General features: G+C 41.4%; 3 protein-coding genes across 5 annotated transcripts in view; 1 reads left to right on the top strand and 2 right to left on the bottom strand.

Annotated features, from left to right (window-relative positions):
• Positions 1–709, bottom strand: part of LOC106752214 — a 2,887-nt gene extending 2,178 nt beyond the window's left edge. The window contains exons 1-3 of the mRNA XM_014633752.1: positions 595–709; positions 307–498; positions 60–63 (exon numbers count right to left, since the gene is read on the bottom strand). The gene's annotated coding sequence lies outside the window, so the exon portion shown is untranslated. The remainder of the gene's footprint in view (positions 1–59; positions 64–306; positions 499–594) is intronic.
• Positions 710–760: 51 nt separating this feature from the next.
• On the top strand, positions 761–4,881 carry LOC106752205 (protein KRI1 homolog). The gene is made up of 10 exons (XM_014633734.1): positions 761–810; positions 886–1,021; positions 1,235–1,302; positions 1,441–1,845; positions 1,956–2,272; positions 2,385–2,566; positions 2,659–2,915; positions 3,117–3,380; positions 3,524–3,681; positions 3,880–4,881. The coding sequence occupies exons 2-10, from the start codon at positions 910–912 to the stop codon at positions 4,484–4,486; spliced, it is 2,370 nt and encodes a 789-aa protein (XP_014489220.1). The 5' UTR covers positions 761–810; positions 886–909; the 3' UTR covers positions 4,487–4,881.
• Positions 4,882–5,224: 343 nt separating this feature from the next.
• The window catches only part of LOC106752206 (probable beta-hexosaminidase fdl), a 38,794-nt gene continuing 21,839 nt past the window's right edge, over positions 5,225–22,179 (bottom strand). For 2 of the 3 annotated variants that reach the window (XM_014633735.1, XM_014633736.1), the window contains 5 exons: positions 11,820–11,963; positions 10,694–10,953; positions 8,763–9,374; positions 7,872–8,601; positions 5,225–7,090 (listed from right to left, as the gene is read on the bottom strand). In XM_014633735.1, the coding sequence (XP_014489221.1) occupies positions 6,943–7,090; positions 7,872–8,601; positions 8,763–9,374; positions 10,694–10,953; positions 11,820–11,953 (1,884 nt within the window). In that variant the 5' untranslated portion in view covers positions 11,954–11,963 and the 3' untranslated portion in view covers positions 5,225–6,942. Of the gene's footprint in view, positions 7,091–7,871; positions 8,602–8,762; positions 9,375–10,693; positions 10,954–11,819; positions 11,964–13,454; positions 13,648–22,179 lie in introns of those variants that run through there. The other variant, XM_014633738.1, reaches the window with a different exon arrangement.

Genomic DNA, 22,179 nt, shown 5'->3' with positions numbered 1-22,179 from the left:
TATATATATATATGACTACTTGTATAAGTACTTCTAATAATCTTAAAACATTATTTGTAAATTCTCCTAGAATGTTATTTAGTAAATTTTATTAGAAAAACGCTATAACATATATCTAATATATCTAACATTATCTTATACCAATCAGAAGAATGTATTATATCAAATAACATGTAAATTATTGAATAATTCACAAATAATTGATATTTTAAGAGTATACTCAAACTATGTAGAAAGGTTAGGAGATATATTATAAAAAATTTACTCGCAATATAAATAAATTTATAAAATATTTTGAATATTTACATATTTTGTCCAAAAGCATAGACTTTCTCCTTTAGTTTGCGTACCTATACATTATCGTACAATTTCTTTTTCAGTAATTATTTGGCGCATTCAGGAAATACACCACTCCCCGAGCACTCAATGAGCTTCTGCATTCGATTGACCAATTCTTTTAGATCTAAATATATATCCCAATCAGGTTGTGTTCGGAAACTACACATTGAGGGAAGAATGGCATTTAATTAACTAATCAGAACAAAGAGAACTAAAATTTCTTTATTATCTTTAATGAATTAAATGTTACTCTACCTTCGGGATGCGATTTATTAGACGGTGCAGATGCTTTGAAGCACCGTAGACCAATCATGGCTTTTCGTTGAACACCTCAATGCATTTGCAGCGCCTAGTGGATCGCACCCTCAACGTGGTGTTTCCGAATGTAGCTTCACAGATATGTAAAAGCTCACTAAGCGCTGAAGAAACGATGTGTGGAATACACTTTATACTACGATATATCAAAGTTAGGTTAGATTATAATAGTAGTGTGTAATGTAGTCTGGACACGTGTAGTTGTACTTTTAATTATTTTGTGATTTTAAGGCTCTGCCGTTACATTCTACTAACATGTCAACGTTATTCAATGGTGATAATTCAGATTCCGACGGAGAAATCAAGATAAACACGGATTACGCTAAGAATTACGATAATTGGCGTCAAAAGGAAGAACTAAATAAATGTAAGCAATATATAATACCGCAAATATATAACCTATTCTCTTCAATAGAAGGAAGAATCTTTTTGTTATAAATTATCCTTAGCCAATAATATTTATATATGAATTTGAGATAATGAGAGATAATTTGAGAGAAATAAAACTTATGAATTTAAAATAATTTAAAGTTAAATGATTTCTTAATAAATAATAATTTTCAAATTTTACACTTTACAGTAAAGACAAAATATGAAGAGGTTATTACGGATGACAGCGGCTCATCTGATGATGAAGATGATGAGAATGTATGATCTTTGAAATGATTTATATAATATGTTTTGAAGTAAAGCATCTTGTACTTTTATTTTGTCAATTTAGAAAAAAAAATGTTTAAATATAACAATGTTTAATTACTTTCTAATTTTAACTAATCTTCTTTATAGATTGAGGATCCACAATTTGATAGGGAATTTTATAAAACCTTAGCATGCTTGAAGAAAAAGAATCCATGTATATATGATGAAGGTGTTAAGTTTTTTAACAATATCGACATATCTGGAACTGCAGAATATGAATCGGAGAATAAGAGGAAAGACAAATTAAAGAAAGAAAAGGCTGTGTTTTTACGTGACTATGAACGTAAAATTGTAATGGAAGGAAACGGACAGTTTAGTAGCAGCGAAGATGAAGATAATAAGCAAAATGCTAAAATTAAAATACACACTTACATAGAAGAACAACAAGAAATGAAAGATGGTTTCAAGCATGTTCTCAAAGAAGAGTCTGATACAGACGAGGATACTGGATTCCTGAAAGTAAAGCAAAAAACAGAAGATGACAAGCAGAAGGTACCTTTAATTTAATTGTGTTTTTATCATTATTTAATATTATTATTTATTAAAACAATTTATTTTTCAATATTGTACATTGTAATGATGTCATTGTTTCATCTATTCAGGAAGAGGAGTCATACAAGAAATGGTTAAAGGGTGGAAATTTGGAAATAGATTCTCAAGAACAAGAGGAACTTAAGCCGTTACGTGACTTTTGGACAAATCCTAATTTAGATGAAAATGAGAAATTTTTGAGAGATTATATTCTCAACAACAAGTATATAGATAAGGAATCTTCTGATGTGGAGCTGGATTATGATCAAATTGCGCACGACAGCGATCAGAATTTATCAGAAGATGAGAAGAATATCGAGAAGCAAGAAGAATTTGAACACAAGTACAATTTTAGATTTGAAGAGCCCGATCAGGAATTTATCAAGAGGTACAAATTGTTCGATAATTAACCGTTGAACATATATGTTACAACTCCTCTTAATTTATCAAGCCTATTCATGTATATTTATATTATGTACTTATATTTATGTTATATTAAGATATCCTCGTACTATGGAGAACTCAATGCGGAGAAAAGACACACGTAGATCGCAAAAGAGGGCGGAAGTCAGGCAAAGAAAAGAGCAAGAAAAACAGCAGAAAAAGGAAGAATTGAAGCAACTGAAGGCACTGAAGAGAAAAGAGATAGAAGAGAAAATAGACAAGTTGAAGGAGATTACAGGTAAAAGGCTCCTCGGCTTTCGAACACCTGCAGAATTCACATCATACTGTACCACAGTTTATTTGTCTAACCTTATTTCGTACCAATTGTAGGTAATAATGATATGCATTTCGACAACGTCGATTTCGACGCCGATTTCGACCCAAATGAACACGACAGAAAGATGAAGGAACTTTTTGACGAGGAATATTATGCTGGTGTCGAGGACGATGTGAAGCCGGAATTTCCAGATATTGATGAAGAGTTGGGTATTGAGAGCACATGGGATGACTATGACCCGAAAGCAAATGAAATAGACATCGATGATGCGTCGCACGGAGAACCTCATTGTGAAGATCCTGAATTTAATGTACATTATATTATATATAGGCACATCTTTATCTCGTTATTATATTTCACTTTCCGTTTCTACCGCGTTATTTTCTCAAGGGCTAATTATTTTGTTAATACGGAGCAGTTTATTTTTCCGGACGAATTCAATTTAATAATCTTGATAAATTTCGTGATAAAACTAGTGTAACTTCCCCCCCCCCCCTCGCCCTAATTACAGATGGATGCTGATTACGATGGGAACCAAAATTTACATTCGGAACTTGTAGAGAGTACCAGAAAGAGTAAGAGAAAGAGGCGCTCAAAGTTCGCTACGCTTATAGCGACAGAGAAACCAAAATTCGATCCGAAACAGTTTCCTTCGTATGAAGAATATTTCGATCAATATTATTCATTGAACTATGAGGATATGATCGGAGATTTGCCTTGTAGATTTAAATACAGAAAGGTAATGCCGAACGACTACGGGTTAAGTGTTGAAGAGGTAAGCATTACATTCATTAAGGTTCAGTTAGTTAGAGGAAATTATGTAGGAATTCAAGTTACAACATTCTATCGTTATTATCGCAAATCCAAGGAAATCAAAAGTAATTTTTACAATTTAAATGAATACGTTTACATTTGAAGATATTAATGGCCGATGACAAGGAATTAAATAAGTGGTCTTCTTTAAAACGAGCCCTTCAACATAAATCTGAGCATGCAGAGATGCAAGAAGTTCGAGTGTACAAACAAAAATCGTCGAATGAGATGCTAAAACGGAAAATTCTCAAGAGCTTATATACGTAAATGTTTCGCAAAGATTATTATAATATTTATATATAATATTTATTCTTTGAAGCTACATTGTTTTAACTATTCGAACTATTTTATGATCGTTCTATTTCTTTCTCTTTTTTACCATACAAAATATATACCTATAATATCTTAAGCTATTGGATGATCCACTTATTAATATATATTAATAATATTTTTATTCGTAGTGAATCAGAAAAGCAAGAAGATGGAAACGCAAATGCGGATGAGCAAACGACAACTGGCGACAATATCGACAGTAAAAAGCGCAGAAGGAAGAAAACTAAAAACAGCAATTTTAACGCTGACTCCACTAACGCTAACACCGCTGAAGAAGGCGCCGCAAAAGCTTCTGAAGATAATACGCAAAACAATGCTCGTAATATCAAGAATGACGCAGACCAAGATGAGAATACGCGGGAGAAGAATGTAGCGAATAAGAGTAACAAGTGGAAACGAAAAGAAAAATTAAATGTCGACAGCGATAGCCCCAGGCCAAAGAAGGTAAAGGTGGATAATATAAAGAAAGGAAGCTCGTGGGTACAAATGGATAATAAGATAGAAAAGGGCAACGTGGAAACGGCATCTGTGGACAAAACCGCGCTCGCTCGGAAGAAGAGGGACAGATCGAACAAGAGGAAACTTCAATTTAACAAAGTAAAAAGCGGCAAGTGCAGATTAAACAGCGACAGCACCGACCTAATGATGTCCTTGAACGCGGAACGACTAAAATCATACGGCATAAACGCCAAGAAATTTAAGAACAAGCTGAAGTATGGCAAAAGAAAGTTATGAATATTAAACTCTCGTATGTTTTCTTGGAAATACATGGTTTTTCTTCACAGAACTTAGATATACAATTAATTTTCCCGCGTAATTAGTAATCCTGTGCTTTTGTTGTGGCAAAAAATTCGGTACAAATATAGTGCGTTGTTACCTGTAACATCATCCGATCCGACGTTAGGATTGGTCTGCTCTTGGATGACGAACGACGTTCTAGCACCACCTGTTGTTCGCCAGGCAGCAGAGCTATCAGAAATAATGCCTGCATCAGCAGTTCAGTGAATGCTTGGCAATTATTGTTTACGCTTTTTTTAGATCTTCGATAAGTCTAGGAGAATGTGCCAATATAGAAGAAATAATCATATAATAAAAATATAATAGAAATCATAATAAAATGTGCTAGCTGAGCTATTTTCTTCTCTATTGAACGTAAGCAATCTGTATCTTGTCGTTAATCTCCTTGACATTTTCTTTTGTGAGGCTATGACAACTACTTCTTCACGAATAACGCGTCGTCGGTGCCATAGTCGAATCTCGTTGATGGCAATAATGCTTTTCCACGAATTGGCAAGAGAATTCGTCCAAATCTGTCATTAGACAGCGAGTAGAGTACGAGAGAATCGGATTTTTCAAGAGCAAAGTTTTCGACTCGCACGTTTTCATTCGTACACACTTTTTCAAAATTCGTTCCGCTTGAATGAATGAGGAAACGGGACGACGGTCTTAGTGGGAGGAGTGAAGCGAACAATGTCATGTATTCAACATTCATTTTATGTTAAATCCGTGTGTAGCAGCACTTCATAACAGAGACACGTCGTAACACGTATCTCGCTGCGATCGGCTCGGCTTTTGCGATCGCCGACAATCGCGCGTCTTATGTACACATACATTTCTCATCGCATATCCTACAATTTTTCCAATTTTTTAATTTATCTTACGATGTCATTCAATATATTACTTTTGTATCTCTTATCTTCTCCGATATTCCTCTTCTTTAAATATTAGATCAATTTCCCGGTATTCACACTGATAGTCCAATAGGACCGCCACGACTGTCGCCGGAGCTGATTGCCTCGCGTGTCTGCGGACACTCGGGCAGCCGGACGCGTCCGGAATAAAAAATTGCGGATAATAATAAACCCGGGTGAACAACCGTGCATCGTCGTCCGTCACTGATTTCCACAACGGTCCGATCTCGCACCGGCCGGTCGGTCTCTCTCGCCTTTCGTTTCCCCGAAGTGCTATGTACAATTAATCACGGTAATGCGAGTGCCCGAGAGAGTAATCATTCACAATAATTGGACAGTATCTACCTATACTGATCTACACCGATCTACCCGCAGACGCGCAAAACCGAAGCCGCTCGCCGGAAAACACGTGTTGTGTATCTTAACAGTACAGAGCTTAAAATTAAAATCATCGATATTCCTATAGCAGAGACACCGAAGCGCAATGTAAAAAAGGTGATACAGCGAGAACGTATAACGTTGATCGTCGATGTGCGCCCGGATGTGTATCGTTGAACAATATATCACCCAGTCGTTTCCCCTAATATTTAATATACCTATGATAAGCTGTATAAATATCTACGACTTAAATGTCTCTGTCACAAGACATCGACACATTGCGATCCGCCGACGGCACTCGGCCACCTCAGTTTATCAACACGATACACGATACGGTTTATCAATGGCACGACGACGTAACTGAACCATTGTTACGGTCGACATCGCAACGATAACTTTGTTGACATTACAGATACTCGCATGACTGTAACTGTTACCGAGAGAGACATATACTCTCGTGATATTATAATATCATATATATATATTCGCAACATTATAATATTATACACGTAACCCTCCCCCCCCCAAATGCAAATTTAATTTTAACAATTATCTTCTCATCGGCACTTGAGAAAGCGTCGAGAGAAAGAGAGAGAGAGAGAGAGAGAGAGCTCAGTACGATCATAAACGCGCCTCGTATAAATCGTACGTGATGACTTAGTACGGACCGCGGATCGCAGTGTGTTAATAATAATAAACCGAAAGCGAGGAGCGAGGCTCGCGACGAACTCCGCGAAGCTCCTCGTCCAGTCCAGTGCTGTCGGTGTCCGAGTATTACCTGGCTACCTGAGTCTTTTTTCGAGTGTCTCCCCTCCCCGTATTCGTACTCGACGCACCGTGATATCGCGAGTGCGTCAGAAGGAACGAAGGACAGAGTTAGCTGAGATCGCGAGAACGGTTGCTACGGGGAAAATCAACAGCGGATTGCGGATCCGCGGGCGTTGGTTACTCTCGCGATTTCTCGTTGGTTCCGGGCCTGGAAATTACCCGGCGGTCTCACATCGACAGTACTGGTCCGGTCCTTACATGATTATCGGCGCTGTACATTACAATGTATAAGTACAAGTACAATACTCGTAGAACAGTTGGTCGAGACGGTTCGCGCGCGTTTCTGACGATAGGTCAGAGACATTTCCCGGGGTTCTGGGAGCACCAGTGCGGCCACATCGATTCCGTCTTGACGCCTCTGCTGGCGAGAACTTCGATGTGCGCGGCCAGTCTGGTGTAAACGTTCTCGTCCGTGGAGTAACTCATCATTGGCAGGTCGCTCCTGGGAAACGGGGAGGATGCGGATCTTGAGAAATTACTTCGCTGTATCTCGCTACGTTACCTAATTATACTTGACTATACGTAATTGTATCCATTATACGTGCTTTAGTTAATTTTTTTTAGAGAGAGAGAGAGAGATTTTTCCCCCAACGAAAATAAGGCGAGCTTCTGATGAGCTGAGCTCATATTTTCAGCGAGATTATATTCGCTGGTTAATTTCACGAGCCGAGCTTTACTTTCTTAATTTTAATCGAGCTTTTTATCTCGAGAGAAAATTGTGAATTAATAAATTACATATTTTCATCGGCATTTTCGCTGAGAGAAACATTTTCTTTCAGTTATTTTTAAATATGTGTGTGTATTTAAATCGAGACGCCTGTAGTGTATAAAAAAGGTATATAAAAAAATAAAGCAAAATAGAAATAAACATTCCAGACAAAAGTTGTAGGGTTTGGAGGAGGACGTGTTTGGATGACTTTAACCTCGTTATATAGCCAATAATTCAGGGTCATTTCAAGGTCAACTTCATTTCTTTTTAACGGAGTCATACAGCCTTTCAACACAAATTAAAGTTGAGGTGACCAAAGTACGTCCTCCTTCAAATCTTGCAACTTATGTCTGGAACATTTCTATTTTGCTTTATTTTTATATATTTAGGTATCTCAATTTAAATACCGCATCCTATATGTGTTAATTCTTATTACATTTTAATCAGATTATTTACTTTTTTACATCACTTTTTATATTTCACTTGCAATTGCATCATTTATTATATACTGTACCACAATCGTTCGGCGAGCGCTGACGCTCTAGGCCATAGTCGAGGTCCCAAAGATGACTGTCCGGTTTGCTCGCTCCAGATAGCCGCTTCGCCACCGAGAACCAAGGGCACTTGTTCCTGGGGATAGTCCCTCCACGGACGGTGATTATAAACAGTCTGCCAGGTGCGATACTCGCCGCAGGCGGCCTCGCCGCTTTCCCGCCACCTGCCGAAGCCGCAGTCCAGATACCAGGCGTCCACGTGCGACAGTATCACGCGGAAGCCGTCCTCCAGGAGGTCCGACGTTTCGGGCCAATTGCTGGCGCCCCACGACTGGATGATGTGGATCTTCGGGTCGAAGTACGTGGTAATGTACGGCCGCTTCGTCAACGGCGAGCTCCACAGAATCACCGCCTTCGGCATTCGGTCGTGGTTCGCCTTAATGACGCGTTGCAACATCTTCTTCTCGAACTCGGCCCAGAGTTCGTGATAGTCTGTCATGTTCTGCGCCTGCATAGCCAGGGTGATGTTGCCATATTGCGCCCAACAATCGAGATTCACTTCGTCGCCACCGAGATGCACCACGTCGCGCACTTCGGTCAAGTCCAGAAGTTCCCGATAGAGGCCTTCGAGTATTCGATATGAGTGCTCGTTTATGGGATTCAGCTGGCCACAGTTCGGCTCGCCGCAGTACGACGCCCACGGCTGCTGGTCCACGCATAACGCCAGCTCGCCGAAACCGTGCTCCACACCTGAAGTTTCGCATCGTGTGATGAGTATATTAACTCGAGTTTTTTAAATCCCACTCGTCAAGGGTTTTTTGGCTCAAAAACGCATTTGTTAAAAAGAAAAACGATACATTGTATTCCAATGAAAATGTCAAAATGCCAAAGTGTCTCCGGTCCCCACTTACCCCACTGCCAGCCGGCGCCGGCGTGAGCCGGGGAATCAATCTCGACGACGATCCGTACGCCGCGTATCCTCGAGTAGTCCGCGAGGTCCTTCACGTCGTCGGGCGTGTAAATTCTGTCGTCGCTGTAGGCGCCCCATCTCGCCATTTCGGGGTATTGCGCCGAGTCGAACGGAAAGCTCTGCGAGTCGGTGAGGTGCCAGTGTAAGGTGTTGAGCTTCGTGGCAGCCATGCCGTCGATCACCCTCTTCAACTCCTCGACCGGGAAGAACTGTCTGCCGGTGTCGATGAGGAGGCCACGATAAGGGAACGCGGGCTTGTCCTCGATGGAGGCACGCGTGAGAATACGAAGAGCGCCTTGCTTGGCGGCGGCCTCGTCCCACCAGATCAACTGGCTGAGAGTCTCAAGGCCGTGGCGTAAACCAAAGTAATTCTTGCCCCAGATCTTGGCCATCAGGTTCTTCCCCTTCGGCATCAGCTCCAGTTTGTAGGACTCATCGGTGTCCAAAGTCAAGGTGGTGCCTCGAGCGTTCTCGGCGCTCAGGTATATGACGAAGGAGTCGATACCGGACCGACTTTTAGCGTTCAGCACCTTCACCAAACTCCTGATGTTGCCTGTGACGAGACAGAGAGAAGCCTTTTCTTTTAAAGGGATGCAGCGGAAAAATTGAAATTACTCGGACATAAGAGCGTATAAATCGTAGATTTACTGTACATAATTGTTTTAACGATCTCTCTCGTTTGACAAAAACATTTTCACGTCTGTCCGCCTAATCCCCTCATTAGGAATTCTGTTTCCTGCCGTAAAGAATAAAGTAAAAAAGTTTTATGTTTCATTTTCGTTGGGCGTATTAATCGGAGATTTATCGTACATGATTGATTCAACGAACTCTTTCATTTTAAAGAAATTTTAACGTACGTCCGCTCAGCCACTAAAAATCCAGTAAGCAAAAAAAAAACATTAAATCAATCTTTTGAAACATTGATTTTACGTGGATTTTATAAACATGTTGACACGGTATTTTATAAATGTTTTTAAACTGTTACTTGATAATATAATATTCCCGAATATTAAAAATCATAATGTGGAGATATATTATCTTTAATGTTTGGGACAAATATTGTCAATAATGATGTTGTATATAACATTAAGAACTACATGTTTGGAAATGTCACGTATTATAAAATATCATTGTAATAACGTTGCGTTAATGATTTCTTGTTTACTGGGGATTCTATTTCCTGCCGTAGTGAATAAAGCGGACAATGTTTGCGTTTCATTTTCGAAGAGCGCATAAATCGTAAATTTACCGTACATAGTTGATTCAACGAACTCTTTCATTTAAACAACATTTTAACATCTGCCCGTTTCTTTCTGCAACTAAAAATTTTATGGTGATTATGACTTTTGCGCCAAGAGAGAAGTCTCTTAAGAGTTATAGCGAAAAATCGAAATTACCTGGATGTAAGAACGCACAAATCGTAAATTTATCCGTCCCTTTTGTCTTTATTGCCGCAATGAATAAAGTGAAAAATTTATGCGTTTCATTTTTAAAGAGCCCATAAATCTTTAATTTATCATATATAATTGACTTAACGATCTCTTTCATTTTGAAGAAATCTTAACGAATGGCCACCCAGTCCCCCACTAAAAATTCTGCCCCCTGCCGTAATGAATAGAGCGAGAAATTTCTGTGCTTCATTTTCAAAGAGCGCATAATGATATATCTTTAGAATTCATTTGGCATTGATTGAATTGAGGGCTAACCAGACGGGCATAAAAGAATCTTTATGCCCATCTTTTCTATTGTTATCCCTTTTCAGTAAAAAGCTCTTCAATTAAAAGCCAGCTTGTGAAGTGTCTCAAACGCGATTGTAACGTATAACAAGTAAATTACATGGGATTTCCATTCCGCTTGTTTTCAATCACTCACCGATGAAGACATCCTGCGCGTGCTCCAGCAGATCTTTCGTCTCCTGGTCGCTCATATCGTAGACGAACTCGATCTGTTGAAGATGCAGAATGACACTTTCGTCGCCCAAGACGACGTTTTTGGTCGGTCTCGGCCACAGCAGACGAGTGTTTCCCCCGCAATGCGCAGTGCAGGTGGCCAAAGACGTTCTCGAGGACCTCACTGCTCGCTTCTCACATCGATTCGCCACGCACGCCCAGGACCACGGACTTTGGAATGTCCTACAATTCGGGAACAATATGATAAGATAATCAGGTATGATTGGATAAGAATTCGCGCATAAAACGATACACGGCTTGTATATCTGCGTTAAGCGAAATTCACGCGAATGTTATCGGTAACTTGAATCGCTCGTAACTCGAAGGTTATTGCAACATTATTTTTTCGATGATTCATCTCGCGATGCATCTTGTATATCCAAAATATTTTCCATAAGAAAATATGTCTCCTGAAAATTGCTGGAAAATTAATTCTCCTATTGGATACGGGATGTGTTTCGAAACTTATAAGGAAAAAAATGTGTTACCACCTTTTCGTGACTGACCACACCGAGATTATCGACTCTAATCAATCTGCAGAATATGCAGATAAACAATGCAATTTTACAACAAATTTAGTCACCGGAATGAGAAAAAGTAAAATAGCAACTGTTTCTTGACAGGAAAGGTGACAAAAAGTGACCATTCAGATTTTTGTCAGATTCTGAGAGTAACAAAGGCCGCTTAAGAAAAAAAATATAATACTCATTCTTATCTCCAGGTTTATCTTTGGATAACTTAACATATACGATTTATTTTAATCATACGGTTACGATTTGAAGATTCATAACAAGAAAATATACGACAGAGGTACGTTTTTGGGAAAGTTTTATTAAGAAAGATCGTCAAAAACATATATAGGACGCTTATGTTTTACAAATGTAACGGCAGCTCAGGAAAAAATTGATTAAAGTGATCCATTTTGGGCGACAGTGAATTTTTCAATGACTTGTCATGAAAAAGTGACAAGTGACTTGAACGACTTGAATGACAGCGCTACTGCTATAAAAGAGCAAGCATATTTTGCGTGGAGAGCATCAGATATTTACCGACGTGAGGCGATCGGCTGGAGCGATGCGAGCGGAGGAGCGTGCGCGTACATGGCGATTAGCAGGACCCCGGTCATCAGGACGAGGAAGAGGAGGATCCTCCTCATCCGCCCGCTCGGCATGCTACCCATCATCCTGGCGAGTCTGCGAACAAACGAGTGAAAGAATCGTTAATACACACGCAGGAGGGGGGGGGGGATCGCGGAAATATCGGTGGAACGCCGAGATTCATCGCGGCACGCGAATGCGTTGTTTCCGCCTAGCGACGATAAGGAGAGATATTTCACGCATTGAATATACCAGTTTTCATATTTTCTCTCTTTTTCTTTATCGTTTCCGCCTCGCCTATTTCGCGAGTAAAATCAGCGGCTGGGACGGCGGGGGATGACGGGGAAGAGAGGGACAGAGAGGAAGAGCGTGGTAGCGGATGTGGTTTGATATTTATCGCGGTGGGGTAACGTGAGATGAGACAGAGAGAGGAATATATATGTATGTATGTATGTATGTATATATATATATATAGAGGTGTCTAAGGACCACCTGTCGGATTATAGACGGAAATAAACGTCGGATGCCTAGGCGAGAGAGGATCTAAGCTTAGCCCGTTCGGCTCTCGAAATGTTCCGCAGTCTAGACTGCGGTGGCCGGAATTAGTTGCACTCGCCCGAGACGGCTCTTGAACGTCGCGCGACCATCGTCCTCCCTTCCGCTTGCCTTGTCACCTATTTACTACGGCGACGGCCACGGGAGAGCCGCGCTCGCTCGACGCGCTCGCGGTGAATCTCTCCTACGCGTGGATCCGCGTACTCAAGCGTCGCCGAGATACCGGCGTTGAGTAATATCTCGTAATTCACGCTTTCTCGAACATTTTCGTCACCAGCACGAAACTCGAATTACTCGTTTTTTTCAGTATTGCTCACGTGTCTTGTGAAAAATATAAAACTAATGAGAAATAAATGAATATAATATTGAACGACGAGGAGGAGAAAACGGTAGGCACGACGCTCGAAAATCGTTTCGAAGGGCCGACCGATTCCGCATAGAGGAAAAAGTTTCTTTAGGTTTAATATTTCTATTTGACTAAAATTTTCGTTTCATAGAAACGACATATACTAATATGAAGTATTTGTTCAAGTAAAAATTTTATTGTCTTATTCAAGAAAACTATTATTTAACAGGAAGAATGCTATTATTTGTAATAATATCTTTTAATCAAATAAAATATTATTTGGTCACAATAAATATGTGAAATGAAACTAATGATTTTTTTATAAGAAAATTGTCTTTCGTTTTAAATAAATTTTTTGTTTAAGATAAAGATACATATTAGTTGAAAAGTCTAACAATCGAAACATTAGTTTTTTTGGAGCATGCCAATGATGAAATTTGTGTTTGGATGCAATCAAATTTATTGAATTTGAAATCTTTTTCTCAATGTAAACACCGTTCTGAGGTCTGTGAAATCAGCGCTCCAAAGTGCGAATTTTTATAATTAAGATAAACTTCAATAACAATTAAGATAAAAATTCGCATTTTCATCAAAATTTGTACAAAAATAATTATAAAATAAATTTGCATTTATATAAAAATTTTTATAAAAATCCGTATTTTGGAGTGTTAACTTCACAAACCTACCGCTCTGTTCCCGGGTCCAGCGATTTCTCGATGCCTTCCACGCGTGAATTCACGCGCTTAGGGGGCGAGGACGACCCGGCAAGTCCGGATATCGTTTCGCAGGTGCAACGCGAATTCCAAAGCGCTCTTCTAGACGCGGCATTCACGTTCTGATTGCCGCGCTGAGGACCGCCGAGACAGTATTTGGCATTTGGCACCTCTCGAGTCGTCTCGGCTCCGGGAATAGGCGCATTGGGTCTCGATTCTGTGGCCCGATCCGAAAATCACACACATACACACATATTCATCCCGCATGCTAATTTATTCCAGGGTAATCACGCGCGCGAGAGAGAGAGAGAGAGAGAGAGTGACGTTGGTGGTCGGCTGCAAGAAAAACGGGGCATCGTTGGCCGGCGGCGTTTTCGTGCGCCGCTATTCTTCATCTCTCTGCGTGCATACACGACGTGTTTTACATTTAGGCAGGTTCTAATGACACCCGTGCACGAAGCAAACCGCGACGGCAAACTGAGCGAAATAGCACAGCGCGCACGACCTGAAAAAATCGATCACGCCCTCCGACTACCACACGATGTCGAATGGAATTCCGAATCGAGAAATTGGTTTAGGAAAACAACTCGCGTGACAAGGAGAAGCGAGACTACAATGTTCACGATATCTACACTCGGGAAAATCTATACATCTGTCATAAAATTAGTTCTCATCGATAATTCGTACTCGTTTCGCAGATACCGATAAGCACGCTGCACGATAACACCGTCCGACAAAATTTGATCTTCTACTGTTTCCTGAAGTGCGAACAGTCATTTACAATGTATTTTTGCTTAAACACGAATTCAAAGTTGTTCGAATTTGGCTATCACATCATGCTTTTTGCATTACATAGAAAAAGAGCTTTTTTCAAATTGCTATATCTCGGAAACAAATCACACCGAAATAAAGCAAAATACACTTTAAAGCTAAAAGTTGATACTTTCTCTTTTATGTGGCATTAACAAAATTTGAGAAAAAAATATGCTGCCGATGCCACAACATCATGAATACCCTCGAAATCGTTGTTTTTCGGCGACTTTGACTTGCCATTTTTTACAAATTGTGACGTGATAGTTAAATTTGAACAACAGAACGCGTTTAGCAAAAATATATAAGAACCACCATTCAGGTGTTGAGAAATAGAAACCTTGTAAATTAATGTAATGAACGAATTATCTATTATCAAACTTCCGAGTTGTGTCAAACGTTGAATAACGAGAATCTCAGATGAAAGAAAGACAACATGAACCATCGGTCGGAATTTAAACAAAAATGTCGATGAGAATCCACGATTGCTCGATATCGCGGTCACTTTAAACATAGATTTCGAAAGAGGATTGTGAAAACGAAGCGATTCTGTTTAATGCATTCGTTAAATCAAACTGACAGCTGGAGACGGAGAACAAATTTTCAACATCTCTATTTTGACACAGCTTCACGTCCGCGCTTTGTTCGGCTCGATGTCGCGCCCACAAAAGGCGCGACTTCTGGACTAACACCTGTTGATAGCTCCGAAAAAACATCGTTAACGGACGGCGGAGGCGACAAGTCACGGCTCAATTAGCATATTTTGGCTAATCACGTAAGACACGGTGTGTCGCATTGTTTCGCCGTCGTTATCGCGAGAGCGACTTTCTCGATAATAATCAAGTGGCACGTCGCGACGACAGCGAGTATATGAAAAAAAAAAACGACGGACTGACGACAGGTCGACAGGGACTGTATCCGCGATGAAAACGTCGCTACCGCTAGCTGATGCGGAGAATTGCTAACTTTCTCAAGCACTTAACTTACATAAAAAAAATTAATAAATTAAACTTAACGTATAATATATATATAAATTATAATATATTTATAAATTAATTAGTTTAAGATTTAAAAGTTAACTCATCTGAAATGAATTAAGTTAAATTAAAAGTTATTAACTATTTAGTTTAGCTTTGAAACTGAGCAATTAGTTATTGCCTAACCTGGATTATAAGTAAAACTTAGTCTTGATAACGTGGGGCGCATGTGAGCTACACGGCGTGAACAGAAAATCGTCAAACAAAATCAGTCCGGTAGTGAACGTGTTAACCGATCTACTCTCTCTCTCTCTCTCTCTTTGATAATTGCAAGATACTGATGAATATCGCCGATGAACATCACAGGATGAAATAAAAGATCGAAGTACTATTAGCGTAGCTTTCTACCGGATGAATAAAAAGTGAAATACGATACGTGCGCATACGAGCAATGTGCCAATGGCGTTTCATTACGGAACCAATTAAGCAGCTACCTTCATTAGTTTAATGAGGAACTCGTGTCAGCGATAGGCTCAATAATAATAAGTCGCCTCGAGGAGAAGGCGCGATATTTTCGGCTCTCGCACTTGTTCACAGCCGCGATAACCGAATTCTGCCCATTAATTCCGCCGGGGGAAAACGCGTTAAGGCCCGATCACACCGACTCCAATTAATGCCCGTTTTCTTACCATCGTGGTATTCCCAATTAAATCCAATTGACTCAACGGAATTGACCAATCGCATTGGCCAATTAGAGCTGAACCTATCAATGCGATCAATTCTCCATTGTATTAATCGTCGATTAGATTTAAATTATGATGCACGGAGAAGACAAATTTTGCTAGAACAGCAAATGTTTGTCAATATAGTGTCAGCATTTGTTTGGACAACAGAAAGATTTGTTAAGAATATTAATTGCGATTTACTGGATATACCGACAATTAATACTCTTAACGAATCTTCCTGCTGTCCAAACAAATTTTTCACTCACTAAACGAATTTTTTCTTTTGCTGTCACCATATCGACAAACATTTGCTCTTCTGGCAAAATCTGTTTTCTCTGTATGGGGAGGAAACGGGCATAAGTTAAGCGACGATGAACTTACAGGGTTACGAGAGAAATTCCGAACTTCTCTTTCTCAATTTCTTCTGCAACTGAAATTTCAGTTTGCAGACCCTGTTAGAGTTGATCGTCGCTTGGTTTGATCAAAGTTCGGTGCAAACTTAGAGGAGACTCGAGTCTCACTGACAATCATTACCCAATATCGCGGTCTCTTTCGAACGCTCTGCCGATCGGCTTCATTCTTTCTCCTTTCATTATCCGGGGACGACCTTCGACTCTTATCTCCAACCCTCGATCGTATTCGCCATGGTTACGGCCGAGACGACACCGTGTGTTGAGCTGCCTCAACGTTTATCGCAGCTTTGCGAGGAGAGTTTTCCCCGAGTGGCGTTATCTCGCGATGATCGGCTTCGGTCGAGCCGATCGACCGGGTGAATCGCGAGCGAGCGAGCGAGCGACCAGGCGTAGCAAGGCGAGGCGCGGCGCGTTCGATACGAAATGGAAAAAACGCGACGTGCTTTCGCTCGTGGCTTCGACGAGCCTTGGCACCGACCCACCCACACTCGGCGAAGAAGGCACCCACGTCACATACGAGAGGGGCCACGGTATAGGCCGCACACACGGCGTACACTTATGTCACGTGCTTTCGACGCGTCCTTTAGTCGATACGCGCGCAATCATGCAGCACGCTCGATGTCGGCTTTCCGCCGGGCTCGTCGGCCTCGTCGTCGTCGGGAAGTTCAGCACGATGGTTTTTTCCGGAATTTCCAGAGCTTCGTTCCGTTCGGCGGCCGCCGGAAGACCGCCGGTCTCGTACGTTCGGTGAAACCCCGTGCGTGCAGCGAAGGGAAGCGCCTCCGATAACGCACCGCTACCGAGAGAGGGAAGAACACGGCTGTATAAAAGTAAGATGAGAACTTCTGTTTGTCTGTCTGTCTATCGCGGTATCGTTGCGGTTTCGCGCGGGTATTTCGGAAAGAAGCTGAGGACCGACCGGTTCTACCGAGAATGCACGGTTCGCGGTCTGCGGACACACGCGAGGAGGTGATTTCTCGCGCGTTTAATGGTGAAAAGAGAATTTCCGAGAGGGATGCTTACCGACTTCTCTCTCTCGGCGAAGTCGGATTATCATAAAATAGCGCGAATTAACGGACTGAATTTCTTGAGAAGACGAAAAGACAATTCCGCGAGCGCGAACTTCTCGCGCGCAAAACCGATAGTCGCGACGACGGCGACGACGACGACAGCCTCGCTCAGGACTCCTTCCGGGCGAAATCTCTTTTTTGCGAGTCTTCAAAAAAGAATATATATTAAGTTAGATTGCGAGCGAGAAAGAGAGAGGGGCAGAGAAGAGTAATCTCGTAATTGATCTTCTTCCATCGCGAATCTGCCATCCAAACGTAATCTCTTCACGTCCGTCCGTGTTGTTGGATCGTTTTTCAACTTGATGTTAATTAAAGCGCTAATTAAGAAGCTTTCACGTCGTGAGCATCTTCCTCATCTCTCGTCCGGTGTTATTTTATTTCTTTTTTATTTCACTTACTTTTATTACTATTATTCACGATATCTCTTCCCGCATTATAAATTGAATAATCGAGAAAAGTCGAATAAGAAAGTGAAATTTATCGATTGAACCACAAATGGAGTGCAGTCCGACGATTAATGAATTCTCACAGACCTTAGTCGAGAGATAATTGTTAAATTAAATAATTACATCTCACGGCCGTCGAACGGTGAATCCCCGTCGTCCGGCGAGAGGATCGATTAATTTTAATTAACCCTCCCCCTCCTCCGCTCGCTTTTAGATGATCATCTTGGCTATAGTACGAATGTGGTAAATTCAGTCGGCGCGCTTAAAACGCCGACGTTAGTACGCAATACCTGGCGTGTTCTAGATATTTTAGCCAACATCGATCTCGGGGCAGGTATACAGCGCGTGCCGTAAAAGTATGCGATAGGCCGCAGGTAGCGGCCGTCGCGACGTCGGCGTCGCGAGCACGCGAGATGAACGGTGACTACTAACGTCGAATAATCGACGACGACAGACAGCGCCTCGGATATCGCGAGGATATCGGCACAATCGCGGATTCGGCGGCGATTTCGCGTATGTATCCGAAAACGTGATCGCGATCGAGGGAGGCCTTTCTCGCCGGCTCGTTCGCGCGATGTCGCCGCTGCACGACGGCGGTGATTTACTCGGGTGAGTAATTCCGGCCTTCGGGAAAGTTGCAAATGTAGAGACTGGGACTTACACACCGTTGCGCGGCTTTAGTATGCTTAATGCTAAACGTCGCTGGGTCATGACCAAGGAGAGAAGCCGCCCGTGAGATATGATACGGTTTCTCGATTTAGAACGGGACTCCGCCTCGTCACGGTTGCCGCTGTCATCGTGTTCGCGTTACCGTTCCGCGGCAGGGAAAATACCGAGGAGAAAAGTTGCGGGGTGAGTGCGAGGCGAGACGAATTCGTCGCGAATTATCCGCGTCGCCGGCCCGATCGATGGTGTAGACTTTCGCTGTAACGCGAGTGTGTTGTGGCCTCCCCCTCCTCCGGCACGAATTTTCCTACGGCTTCGAAAACGCCGATTGACGACAGCTCGCTCGTGTTGTCGCTCGCGCAATTGAGAACAATTTACGGACGATTCCAGCTGACGTGTGATAAGAATTTTCTACGGCTGCTCGTAATGCAACGGTAAAGACTGTGTGTGTGTGTGTGTGTGTGTGTGTGTGTGTGTGAGAGAGAGAGAGAGCAGCTATCGTGTCACAGCTGTGTCGGAGAAAGCGTGATTTCGTCGCGAAAAACTCTTCTCTGATGTCGCTTGAAATGGTCGCGTCATTAAACAGCCCAGAAGAAACTGCCGACTTACGACGGTGAGAGGAGAAGAGAGAGAGAGAGAGAGAGAGAGAAAAGAAAATCGCTCTGAGATTGCTTCGCGGAGCGATCGAGATTCTTCGCAGGTGAGAAACGACGAGGAGAGACGGGAATCGCGTTCGCGAACTTCCGCCGCGCGCGGGTAGTTCCGCTCCGAAATATTTCGGAGCTCGAGTTATTTCGACATCGACACGAAGTCAATTCGTGAAGTGTACGATTGCGCCGCGTTGTGAATGTAACAAGAATGCAGAGGCGCGAGGAATGCAAGCGCGGCTCAACTCGAAGAAGAAGTGGATCAGAAGCGCGGATGCGTTGCGAATGCGCCACGATTAATACGAATTCACGTGGCGTAGTGGGGCGCGTCCTGGTATTCCTTGGGAATAGCCGGGAACCTCTCTCGATAACCTCAGTATTTTACACTCGTTTTTACGCCGCAGGATAGACGACGTTGCGCGGCGTAAATCGACGTGGCGTAATCTTAAACGTGATCTTTACGTAATATCGCGATCTCCGAGCGATATTTACCGTCACTTCCGCTTGTTCGATACTCACGCAGCTGCATCGTGTAGGAGATTTCTATCGAAGGCCGAGCAATTGAGTACGAAGATTAATTCCAGGGAATTGCAAAAGTGATATCTATTCGTGTCTTTCGGTACGTTGCACAGTAAAAGATTTTGCGTCAAATTTAATACATTTTACACGTCCCACACGAATTTTTGTAGCATTAATTTAATGCAAGTCGAATATGTTGAAAAATAATACAAATATTATGTTAAAAATTAACACAAAATTAATACGTTAACTGAAATATACAAAATGTGTTATTTTTACACTAAAAGGCTTCCTACAATAAGCAATAAAACTTAAGCAATAATTGATCAATCACAATCGTTTATTACAAGAATAATTGACCGTGTCAATTTCTTTACTGCTCAAGTCTTATTGTCTTGTTATCTTTACTATAAATAGCCTCTTACGCATGTTGGATATTGACTCAACTGAAAATATTGCGACAATATAAATACAATATGTTAAATTGATGCACGGGTATGCTAAGAATTTAACAAAAATTTACAAAGTTTTAACAAGGATCGATTTTAAGACAAGTACAACTGTTTTTCCCTGTGTATATAAGTAAAAATTTTTCTATTAAAACGGCCCACCAAAACTTTGTGTTACTTTAACACGGGGAATGTGTTAAAAAGTACACATATATGTGTTAGAATAACAAAAACTTTTAGTGGATTCTTAACAGAAAATTTTTTACCGTATATACGTTCAGTCACGTTAAGATATTTCGGTGACCCCGAAACATTCCTGACCACAATGTCGTCTATCCGAAAATATCCACCTTATCGGCGAATGCATACACGACAATAACTAACACATAACGTAACTATGCCGTGAGAATATTACGTTCCTACGCCGCCCAGTTTGAGTATAGTCGATGTGAGCCAAGGTCGTTGATTAGGAGGCGAGTCAGATTGAAGCGTTGTAACGCGCATAAAAATTTGAGGTGGAAAGAATATAGAATAATCGGGGGAATTACATTAGCTGGGATATACGGGTCTTGTAATTACACGAGACGTCCCCGAGTTATTCGCCGCTGAATTACTCAATCATCGTCATAGATAAGAACAGCGGTTGTCGGAGTCGTTCGAGAATAATATTCGTAGGCGAGACTGAAAATTGCAAGAATTGTGCTTGCGGGCCTTAAGAGCTATGGAGGATCTCGACTCTTCGACCGATTTCACGCAATTTACCGGTGTTTCAATTCGCGATCCAATTACGACGATATCGCGATATTACATCGAGCGTCGAGAAAATCGCGCAAAGATCGACGGTTGAATATTCATTGAAGTGAAACGACTACCTTATTCGACGAATTCGTGGGTTGAAGACAATAATTCAGGGAAACGTATGGCGTGGCGTGCCCGAGAGAGAGAGCAGAGATACGGAATTACGTAACATATTTTTACGTTGCGCTTATAATAACGGTATGTCGAAATGAAAAATGCTGGCGGATCTGGTTGTAGGAGACCTACATAGAGTTAATAGCGGCTGGAGTATCGCGTGGCGCCGCTACCTCCTGAGATAATCGAGCGGGGTGTGCACGGCTGCACGGGTGGTCGATTAGGTTTTAAAACGCGCGACCGGTAATTTCCAGATCTGAATGGGACGGAAGAATGGACCCCGTCTCGTAATAGTTGATTAGGTCGCCACACGGACAATGCCCGGACTATTATCAGCCGTGATCGCGATCACTGAATGCTCTCTTTATCAGCCGTGATGTCAATCAATCGAAGACTCCCCCTCGAGCCAGTCAGAATCACTGGCCCGAAGGGTTGAAATCAGATCTCGATACTCTCGTTAATAATTAGAGGAAAAGGTAGTATTCTGGTCTCTCCCATTTACGTTTTTTACAATAACTTTGTTAACAATCAAGTATTTTAAATTGAGAATTATTACTTAGGACATTATTTAGAAAAGCATGGCGACGCTGCGTGGAATGGATTGAAGAGAAACAGGAGCGATAACGTGGCCTCGAGTTAAAATAGATTTGAAAAATTGGTTTTGCTTAAAATAACGCAGAGTTTTGTTATAAAATTACACACGTGTTCAAGACAAAAGCTCTGAGGAATAACGATGAATGTAATCATAAATTTTTAATGTGGATACTGACTTACTTGTCAGGAGATATCATTCGTCAGAAGGATAGCAATGTAGTACAGACAGAAGTATAGTAGTGAATTATAGATTAAAATCGATTTATCCATTGACTGCCCCGACATGAAAACTTCAAAACAGAAATCATATAATCAGCACTCTTAAGAAGCCATACCAGCAAGATACCATGCTATTGTTTAACTTTGCGTAACTCGAAAATGTATACAGACCGAATGAAATGTTGAATAAAAAACAAAACACTCAAATGTACATATATTCGTGTAATAATGCGCTCAAGTTTAAGAAGGAT

The sequence above is a fragment of the Dinoponera quadriceps genome, unplaced genomic scaffold, assembly GCF_001313825.1.
Source record: "Dinoponera quadriceps isolate SergipeBrazil2010 unplaced genomic scaffold, ASM131382v1 scaffold479, whole genome shotgun sequence".
Classification (NCBI taxonomy): Eukaryota; Metazoa; Arthropoda; class Insecta; order Hymenoptera; family Formicidae; genus Dinoponera; species Dinoponera quadriceps.
Note: the sequence above shows the minus strand (reverse complement) of the source record. Positions and strands in the feature narration are given on the sequence as shown.

Coding starts and splice junctions, on each gene's coding strand:
- LOC106752205 (XM_014633734.1), top strand. CDS start 910: ATGTCAACGTTATTCAATGGTGATAATTCAGATTCCGACGGAGAAATC. Junction 1,303..1,440: donor ATGATGAAGATGATGAGAAT/GTATGATCTTTG, acceptor TCTTCTTTATAG/ATTGAGGATCCACAATTTGA. Junction 3,381..3,523: donor ACGGGTTAAGTGTTGAAGAG/GTAAGCATTACA, acceptor TTACATTTGAAG/ATATTAATGGCCGATGACAA.